Source organism: Bombyx mori, chromosome 25 (assembly GCF_030269925.1).
Source record: "Bombyx mori chromosome 25, ASM3026992v2".
Lineage (NCBI taxonomy): Eukaryota > Metazoa > Arthropoda > Insecta > Lepidoptera > Bombycidae > Bombyx > Bombyx mori.
Window position 1 is genome coordinate 8,356,082 of NC_085131.1, and position 10,377 is coordinate 8,366,458.

The 10,377-nt window shown below is 35.3% G+C and overlaps 2 protein-coding genes across 2 annotated transcripts; one reads left to right on the forward strand and one right to left on the reverse strand.

Moving 5' to 3' along the window:
* Positions 1 to 646: 646 nt before the first annotated feature.
* LOC101736118 (transforming acidic coiled-coil-containing protein 3) lies at positions 647 to 3,748 on the forward strand. Its single transcript, XM_004921801.5, has 2 exons — positions 647 to 889; positions 1,110 to 3,748. The coding sequence occupies exon 2, from the start codon at positions 1,180 to 1,182 to the stop codon at positions 2,143 to 2,145; it is 966 nt and encodes a 321-aa protein (XP_004921858.1). The 5' UTR covers positions 647 to 889; positions 1,110 to 1,179; the 3' UTR covers positions 2,146 to 3,748.
* A 64-nt stretch (positions 3,749 to 3,812) lies between these two features.
* LOC101735985 (probable cardiolipin synthase (CMP-forming)) lies at positions 3,813 to 8,138 on the reverse strand. The gene is made up of 5 exons (XM_004921800.5): positions 7,379 to 8,138; positions 6,721 to 6,858; positions 5,717 to 5,932; positions 4,749 to 4,844; positions 3,813 to 4,104 (listed from the first exon to the last, which is right to left on the reverse strand). Exons 1-5 carry the CDS (start codon positions 7,793 to 7,795, stop codon positions 3,952 to 3,954), a joined length of 1,020 nt encoding a protein of 339 aa, XP_004921857.1. The 5' UTR covers positions 7,796 to 8,138; the 3' UTR covers positions 3,813 to 3,951.
* Positions 8,139 to 10,377: the final 2,239 nt, after the last annotated feature.

Below are 10,377 nucleotides of genomic sequence, written 5' to 3' on the forward strand. Positions count from 1 at the left end.
TTTCTGGCAAAGTATTCGCTGTAGCAAAGATATATCAATAAGGCTAAATTTTATCAGAAAAGTATAGTCAAAATATAGTTTGTAGCGTAAATGTCAAGTGAGTCGGCACGGGTTGATACCACTGTCTTGCTTATTTCTGCCGTGAAGGCGTGAAGCAGTAAATTGCATTTCGGTTTGAAGGGTGGGGTGGCCGTTGTACTGTTACAACCAATATATTAAGTGTATAATCTATGGTTACAACTGAGAACTCAGAACTTTTATTTCAAGGTGAGTGACGGCATTTACGTTGTAGTTGTCCATAGGCTCCAGTAATCACTTAACACTAGGTGAGCCGTGACCTCGTCCACCCATCTAAGCAATAAAAAAATAAAATAAAAAATAACATTGTAACAAGCTGACCGTTCAAATTAATTAAAATTCAGAATTTAATGCGGAATAAGGAAAGCCGAAAACTTTTTAGAATTGAAATAATTTTATGTCAGTCTATACGAATATAAGTAATACATTTAAAAAGAAAAAATCTCATGTAATCGATCGTATAAAAGCGAAAATTTCTATCGGTCAATCACGTTTCCAGTACATTACGAATATTTTCATTCCAATGTCAAATTTAGGTTGGTCTAAGAGTAGGAACCGTCGGCCTATAATTAAAAAAAAACTGTCAGACTGATGTCATCAATCAATTCAGTCACTGAAACATTTTCAACAATTTCAATCTGTGCGTGCAATCTTCCGTCATCATCGTCTAAATTTATTAAAAAGTTTAAATAAATGATAAATGTTAATAACACACATTACTAAAGATTTTAAATATAATTAGCCTGAACATTTTTGTGGTTGTGAATTCTTACTGTGTTTCTAGCGTTCGAAGTGGTTCGAGGACATTGCAGTAAGTTAAACCAACGCAATTATTCTCTAACAGCTTATAGTGTTCAATATGAGTTCCACTCTGCGTGGGACTATGTACTTCGTCATAGAGGCATTTTAGAAATGTATACACAAAATATAATACGTAATTTTATGGTTGCTTCATGTAGTTAGGTTTTTATTTGTTTTACAGTTTCGAAATACATAACAAAGGCATAATGAAATATTTTCTTTGCTTTCAGACGAGACCATGTAAATTATTTATCAAATAACAGTAAGAACTTGTGAACAGATACAGCTGTGTATAGTACCATGTCAGGTACAGAGCAAAATATAGTAAACTCAATGCAACAATTATCCGTAACACAGACTAGCAGTGGTTCTACTGAAAAGCCTACACAAGTGGTTACTCCTGCAGTTAACCGAAGTCAACCCTCCGCGAAAGTAACACCAGTAAAAGCTAGTACAGTTTCACCTGCTATAGCTACCATTGATAGATTGCTTAGTCTGGGTGCTAACATTCCTCCACCTCCACCTGTTATTACTCGTACTTCAGATATGGATCCCCATACAGTAGAACAATTGCGAGCCGTCAAAGAACTTCTTACTACTCAAGAAGAAGAAGCTCAAAGCTTGAGAGATCTTAATCATGAATTACGAGAGAGGCTTGAAGAATGTGAAAACAAAATAAAGAAATTGACTGAACAAAATGAAGAATATGCAGAGAAAGAAAAAGCCTTATCACAGAGAGTTGCAGAAAAAGTAAGAAACAATAAACAGATGAGTGTAGTTATGGAAGAATATGAGCGCACAATCTCTTCACTCATTGGTGAGCGTGAGATAGAGGGTAAAAGATGGACTGAGGAAAGAACTACACTTGTAAGAGAGAGAGATGAAGCGGCAGCACATCTTGCATCTATGGAGCATGCATTCAATGATGTTCATACCAAATATGAAAGATGTAAAGTTATCATTCAAGGCTATAAAAGCAATGAAGAGACACTCAAACATACCGTTGAGGAGAATAATGATGCCATACAAAAACTAGAAGCGAGGTATGAAACATTGAGGCAACATGCTATGCAGCAACTCAACAAAGCAAATGCTGAATTGGATGCCGTTAAAAAGACTCATCAGGCAGAAATTCTGAAATTAAATGCAATGCTCAAGAAAAGTGAGGTACATGCTTCATCACTGCAGGAGTCATTGGCACAGAAAATAAAAGACAATGAGGAACTCACAGCCATCTGTGATGAGCTCATTAATAAAGTAGGATAAAACAATAGTATAGTAATTATGTACTCATCATCTAAACTTCATTAGAATTCTCATGCATTTTATACTTGTATGCAAATAAGTTATATTTGTAATAAGGTATTAATATATTTATAATAAATAATATAGTTATGCAGTTCACTCTGAGAGTTACTTTAGATTTGCAGTAACAGCTATATGAAGATTCCTTTTACATACCAATTATTAGAACATATTTTTATAAGTAACATAGAAATAATAAATTATATTATTTTGTGCAATCATCATAATATATGTATTTTTTTTACTTTTGTACATTTTTTTTTGTATAGAGTATTATTTTTATAATGTGACGTTTTGATGTTGTGTTTAAGTTGTGAATTTGAACTGTTTAATCTTCAGTATTCAAGATTGGTGCCTGACTTATTTGATAATATGATACAATTACAATTGTAAATAATATGCATGCCTAAAAATTATGGTTTAACTACTCACAACTAATACGTGTGAGTAATAAACCAAATAAAAATTAGCAATCCATATTAATAATATTTATTTTCCAAAGATTATGTCGAAGCAGAGTTCTATTTGTTGTTATATGATCGTTCAATATGAGATTGTAAGTGCCACTTATAATGCTCTCTAGAATGTGGCACATAATTATTTTATTTGTATTTCAGTTAAAATGCTAGCTGCCATATTTAATTTGAAGTTTTTTATAATTATTTAATACTAATATTTTGAAACCTGTAGTAATAACATAAGTATAAATTAATATCTTAAAATATCAGTAACAATTTTTGAAACTTCTAGTCCTCAGTTGAAAATATGCACCCACAGTATACATTATTTTGAATTGCAGAAAATATACATCTTTTTCAATTATGAAAGGTCTGTGTTAAGTAGTTTAACTAAAAATATTATAAACCTTTCGGGAATCAGAAATAGTGTAATAAAGGTGAGGGTGATTCATCTCTTTTTGAATAATATTGTTATGTGAACAGCATTAATCAATATGATCTAAAAACATGATGTAGTATGGCATTGTATTGGAGTTAATTATTGTATTTCAAACTATATGAGTACTCCAATTTGAATATAAAATTGTGTAATATAATGAAGATCAATAGTGTATTTGTAATTGTTTGGGTTAATTTGAATGTTATAACATTGTTTAAAGACTCCTATATTAGTGCCTTTCAAAATTTAATCTCCACCATCCAGTTATAGTCCACTGTAAGTTGAGAACTTTACCACTTTTACAATAATGTTGCCAGGAAGTTAACATTACTAATTGTGGAAATAATAAGACTAATAACTAACAAGAAGTGACCGACATTCCACATCTTTATTTTGTAATTTTATATTGGCCTCCACAAAATTCCACTACAGCATCAGCTTCCAACTATCGCTTTTGATGATCTTCGTAAAATTAGTTTAAAATGTAAAACTGGTAGAAATGTTACTGTTCTTCAATATAGAAAACGTAAGCATTTCATTCACTATGACTAGACTACTAAGCATAGTTTAGTGACAATATATTTTTATAATTTAAATGTTTCGCATTCATACCCGCAGTTTATATATAAAATTTAAAAACAATAAATTGTTTCAATTTGTACATAAACTTTATCATTTCACATAAAATTTTGGTCTTAAACAAGGACTTAATATTTAAAATTAAAATATCGTTTTAGTCTCATAATTTATTTACATTATTTTGTATAATTAATAAAATGAACAGTACTTTTGATGGTTAATAAAATTTTGAAAACAATAAAAAATAATCTCGAAATGGGAATAGAGATATTTCACAATACTTCACGATATTCATATTTTTTTCTTTAGTAATTTGTAGGTGTCCTTACTAACTAGATAACTGACGGCTGACACTATAGTTGAGGCTGCAGTAATTCCACACAAGACTTTCAATGCTGGATGATCAACATAACCAAAAACTGGGGACGCCAGCGTAGTGCCTACCTAAAAAATTTAATGAATATGATTTTTTTATTCAGCAACCGACCCTAAGAAAACGTTATGGTATGTGTTAAAAAAATCATTTCAAATAACGGTCGCAAAACGTCATACGAAGGCTTATAACTTTCGGGTTCGAGTCAATTCTCTATCTCACTAGTATTAACTGGTGATAGAGCATACTGGGAGGCGTGCGAGTGGGTACCACTATCCTGCCTATTTCAACGGCGAAACAGTCATCCGAATTGTTTTACGAGGTGAGACGGCCGTTATACAATACAATTAAGAATAAACTCGAGTCTCAAAGTTGGATGACGGTATTCACGTGTTCTTTAATTGCCGTTTTAGGCAGACGAGTATACGATCCACTTGATGGTAAAAGAACAAAGAGAAGAGAAAATAACTAAGTACACAACCATCAGACCTGTAGTTCAGAATAAACAGGGGACGCAAATAATCGTTATAGCAATCATGTGTTCTTATTTAAAGGTTGAAAAGCTATTATTCTATATACCTAGCTGACAACAATTACAATATGGCATCTATCAGCACAGCGCTGTTACCCAGGAGGGCATCTGCTCATCTGGTGCAATAAAAACCTTAATAGTTTACATTTTTGTTTATTATCAAAGAACAAAATATATTCATACCAATAGAAGTTGAACAGCTGTGTTCACTTTACTGATAAAAGTCGGTGCAAGTTGTGCGGTTGCGTGTGTTACATCGAAATACCTACTCAACGTTCGCTGTAAAAAAAATCACTAATCATTAATAACAATTACCGAAGCTAAATTCGTTTGTGTTCTATATATTTGTGATTTGTTGATCCTAGATCTGAGACTGTTTTCTGCGTGAGCTGTGACCGGACCAGGTCGATCGTGACCAGATATGAAGTCATACTATGACAAACTTAGCGAGTTGATGTTATGGATTACACAAACGCAACGGATGTTCGTCGTGCGAGATGGGACTTTACGTTGTTATGCCGAAACATGATACACACACACACACACTTACTGGTGGTAGGACCACTTGTGAGTCCGCGCGGATAGGTACAACCGCCCTGCCTATTTCTGCCGTGAAGCGGTAATGCGTTTCGGTTTGAAGGGTGGGGCAGCCGTTGTAACTAAACTGAGACTTTCTAGGCGTCTACGTTGTAGATATCTATGGGCTCCAGTAACCACTTAACACCAGGTGGGCTATGAGCTCGTCCACTAATGTAAGCAATAAAAAAAAAAAAAACATGACATTAAATATGCACTCGGAACCCATATATCAAATATCTTTCACCAGTGTGTCTGTAACTGAGAATCAAACTCATATATCATGGTAGGTAGTGGGGTCATTAACTACTCAACCAAAAACTAAACACAAGATGTGTTCACGAACATTAAGTAGCTGAAACGTTAACCGTTTCTGCTTATTCTAAGCGATATTGTTTTCACTGTAGTTATTTAAGTGGCTCTCGTAAATCTAAAGGACAGAATCTACATTAATAAAAACACTTTTTTCTTGGCGTTCCTAATCTCTGAACCAATCCAAAAATAGTTACATATATTGTATATTGATGACATTGGAACCTATTACACTATGAAAATTTTAAATCTAATGATCATACCGGTGGTGGTAAGCTTATATATCGAATGACAAATCCAGCCACAACCAATGCTATATCTCGCCCAACTATTAGCAGTGTCAATGAAATAGGTATGAGGTCCTGCCAAGTGAGAGAGATAAAGAGAGTTGCTACGAGAACTTTATCTGCCATTGGATCCAAGAAAGAACCCATCTTTGTTGATTGACCTTTCCAATTTCTAGCTATCCAGCCATCTAGCTGAAATAAAAAAGTTATAATTATAGTTGACTGGTTGTAGTGTGTCTTTTACTTGTGTAATGGTGTTTTGTTATCCCGCATAGATAGGTATGACGCCACCTTGTTCTGCTGTGATGCAGTACATTTCAGATTGAAGGGCGGGGGAGAACTTGTAGTATTAAACCGAGACTTAGAACTCTCAAAGTGGGTGGGGCGGTAGTTACAATGTTGATGTCTATGAGCTTCGATAACCACTTAATACCAAGTGGGCTCCAGCAGTCCATACTCATTCAAGAAACTGACAAGAAATGCAATGGTAAATATGACAGTAAGAGCATCTTTAATATGTGGAACTAGGGAGATAAACCACCCAAGGCTGACATTTTTTTAGTCCACTAAGCACTACCAAATACAAAGTTTTATGTTCACTCTATTACAGGTAGTAGGACTTTTTATGAGTCTGCACAGGTAGGTACTACCACCCTGACTATTTCTGTCGTGAAGCAGTAATGCGTTTCGGTTTGCAGGGTGGAGCAGCTGTTGTAACTATACTGAGACCTTAGACCTCATATCTCAAGGTGGGTGTCGGCATTTACGTTGAAGATGTCTATGGGCTCTGGCAACCTTTTCACACCAAGTGGGCTGTAAGCTCGTCCAGCAATCTATGCCATAAAAAAAAAGTTGACAGCCATATTTAAATCTACTGTTAATATTTAAAATTATAATGTGTTATTCCCTCTTCAGCATCGGGAATGAATACCTTTACACTGTGTATTTAATGACTTCTTAATTTTGTCTTCTTATCTTACCAAATCTGTAATTCCAGCGAATACTAATAGCCCCAGTGCCAGGTTGTAATTATTCTGGATTATTACATAACCTAAATATGGCGACATTGCTATTCTAGTGATACATAAGATGTTTGGGATAGTGAAGACATTTTCTTTCTGAAAAAAAAAATTGAATATAATTTAAAACTACAATCATCTAGCACATTTATAAAATATGTGTATAGCATAAAATCACAGTATAACCAGAAATATATAGCACTAGATCCTAACTCTTTAGTTTCCTTAAAAAATTGTCTGTGTAAATAGGCTTATTTAACTACTAAAGAATCCATAGCAAAAAAACATAAAATTTCCTTTTTAGTCTTCAAATGAAGTCAGTTTACTATAGAAATAGTATACTGATTCCAAGCTTGATGTCTCAAGTCCTGAGTTCAAGTATATAAAACATTGATGCTTTTGACCGTATGTCTTCCTCGGTGGTAACTTTGAATTTTGCAGCTCTTGTTACAAAATACAATTTAACAAATTTTATCTCTCATAACTCTATAAATCACTATTTAATACCTTGATTTTTTATGGTCCCAATGATTAAAACAATTTAAATCCAATGGACGTTTAGAGTTAGGCAGAAACTTTTGTGATCATTGTATTTAGAATCAAAACCGTATTTACTAACCTCTACAACTTCCTCAAATCTTTCCTTGACTTTAGCTTTAGTTTCTAAAATATCTTTAATGATATGTTCCTTTTTAACACGTAACTTTTGTCCTGTTACTTCGCCTTGGTGTCTTATGTCTCTCACAATTTCTTCCCCTTTTAGCCTTAATTTGTGTTCGGTATGTTTCAGTTGCTCTTTTTTGTGTTCAAAGGCATTTTTCAATGCTTTTTTTTCTAGGGTTATGAAATGTTTCTTGTTCTCGGAGGAATAATTGTAGGTAAAGGGAAACTTCATAGCACAACTACATTGAAGCAATCTTTTGTTTGTTAATAACACTACATATTGCCTGACTGGCACACGAATTTTAGCACTAATGAGACAAAACTTTAATCTGGAAATTTGTTTGATACTGTGCCATGGCCTAGTTAACTCCATTTTGAAAAACAGTTTACTGTGGAATAAATCTTGAAATGGTTATTGGATTTAAATTTAATTAATAATTTTATGTTTTGTAACTATTTCAAACTATAAAAATAACCAAAACATTTCGCACAACTTTCGAAGTTTGATGTTTTGCTTTTGACCGGGTGGCATTGCAACCTGATAATAATCTGTAGTTTTGAATGCGTAAGCTTGATCTGTGTATTTTTTGGCGGGAGCGCGAGGAGTGAAGTTGTGTGATTTGCTTTATTTTGTCTATATATTGTTTCTTCAGGTTTAAATGTGTAATAACGGTGGTTTATTAACTGTTTAATATCTGTGATAGAACACATCCTGTAAAAAGTCATCCTATATATCAATGATATGCTGTTTAATGATGGTATGCATTGCTATGCGGATGACAGCACGGGGGATTCATGATATATCGGCCATCAGAGTTTATCTTGGAGAGTGGTGCAAGAGAGACGATCAAAGCTTGTGTCTGAAGTGGAGAAATCTCTGGGGCGAGTCTCCGAATAGGGTGCCAAATTGGACCAAGTTCAATTCAACCCGTTAAAGACACAAGATTGGACGTTCACTGCGAAGAAGGACCCCTTTGTCATGGCGCCGCAATTCCAAGGAGTATCCCTGTAACCTTCTGAGAAGTCGTGGCCTAAAGGATAAGACGTCCGGTGTATTCGTGTGTAGCGATGCACCGGTGTTCGAATCCCGCAGGCGGGTACCAATTTTTCTAATAATATACGTATTTAACAAATGTTCTTGGTTGACTTCCACAATGAAGGAATATCATCGCGTAATAAAAATCAAACCCGCAAAATTATAATTTGCGTAATTACTGGTGGTGGGATCTCTTGTGAGTACGCATGGGTAGGTACCACCGCCCTGCCTATTTCTGCCGTGAAGCAGTAATGCGTTTCGGATTGAAGGGTGGGGCAGCCGTTGTAACTATACTTGAGACCTTAGAACTTATATCTCAAGGTGGGTGGCGCATTTACGTTGTAGATGTATATGGGCTCCGATGACCACTTAACACCAGTTGGACTGTGAGCTCATCAATCATCTAGGCAATAAAAAAAATGTGTGCAATTCACACGTGGTAGAAGTGAAACCTTCCAAAATTAAAATACAATAATTATCCTAAACGTCTCAAGTATATGTAAAATTTTGTCATTAGTAAAAAATTGTAAGGTAGCGCCCTCTGTGAATTGATATTTTAATTTAACGTACAATCCTAAATTAAAATTCACTACAAGAGCTTTCATACACACGTTAGTATTAAAAAATCTCACAGATGGCGCTGTATTAAATAGTATGTATATTCTGTCTCATTCTTTGCTGGCTTCATCCTACACATTTTTGTATTTGTGTCTCTTACCTGTCGTTTTTTCCGTTGCATCTGGTTTGAAATCACAACGATTCTAAAGAAGTTTTCACTTCAAAAAAGAGTTTGGGGATCCTTGGGGTCGACATTTCGAGCGATGTCCAATTACGGAGTCATTTGGAAGGCAAAGCCAAGTTGGCGTCCAAATGCTGGGAGTCCTGAACGGAGCAAAGCGTTACTTCTCGTCTGAACAAATACTTTTGCTTTTTAAAGCATAAGTCCAGCCTCGCGTGTAGTACTACTCCCATCTCTGGACCGGGGCTACCAAATACCAGCTTCTTCCATTTGACTCCTTACAGAAGAGGGCCGTTCGGATTTATTTATTTTATTAGGCTCACAATACACATCACAAGCTAAAGATACATAAAAAACACAAATAAATATTGTCGATAATCCCATTCATTGATCGTTTGAGTCGTCTATTATCAAAGGTGGCAATCTGTGCATTTGAACAAAAAAATGTTATTGATATGTCAATACAGATTGGTTTGAATATAATCGTCTCCTTCAAAGAATACGGTTCAAAACCTGCATTAAATAAAGGTTAATACTTAACCTGTTATTTATCAAAGATGTCGTTCAGAAGAGTTTTGTGACTGCCAATGGAATACAAAGTCAATAATTCGTTTTTCTGATTTACCAATAATTGTCCAAAAGTCACATTGCCGGCTTTAATAAATAGTCGACTCGTTTGGAACCTGTGGGTCTGCGAAGGGACTTCGGTTCCTTCTGTATTTTGTACCGTATGTTCCATGGGGAGTGCTCTGAGGAATTGTTTGAGATTATACCATCACCTCCCTTTTACCATCGCATCGCCCGCCATTAGAGTAGAGTTCATCCATATTATCTGGAACCGCTGCGTTCATCCACAGTGCGATTCCAGAGATCTTTTTTGCCACGTACCATCCGACTTTGGAATGAGCTCCCCTCCATGGTGTTTCCCGAGCGTTATGACATATCCTCCATCTTCAAATGAGGCTTGTGGAGAGTACTTTACGGTAAGCAGCGGCTTGACTCTGCCCATGGCATTGCTATAGTCCATGGGCGATGGCAACGACTCACCGTCAGGTGGGGCGTATGCTCGTCTGCCTACAAGGAAAAAAAAGACAAATGTGGGAAAAAGAAACAAAGCCGCTAGACGTAGCTTCTCGGCATCCTCTAAAAAGTCAACTGAAAACAGCTCAGTAAATAACCA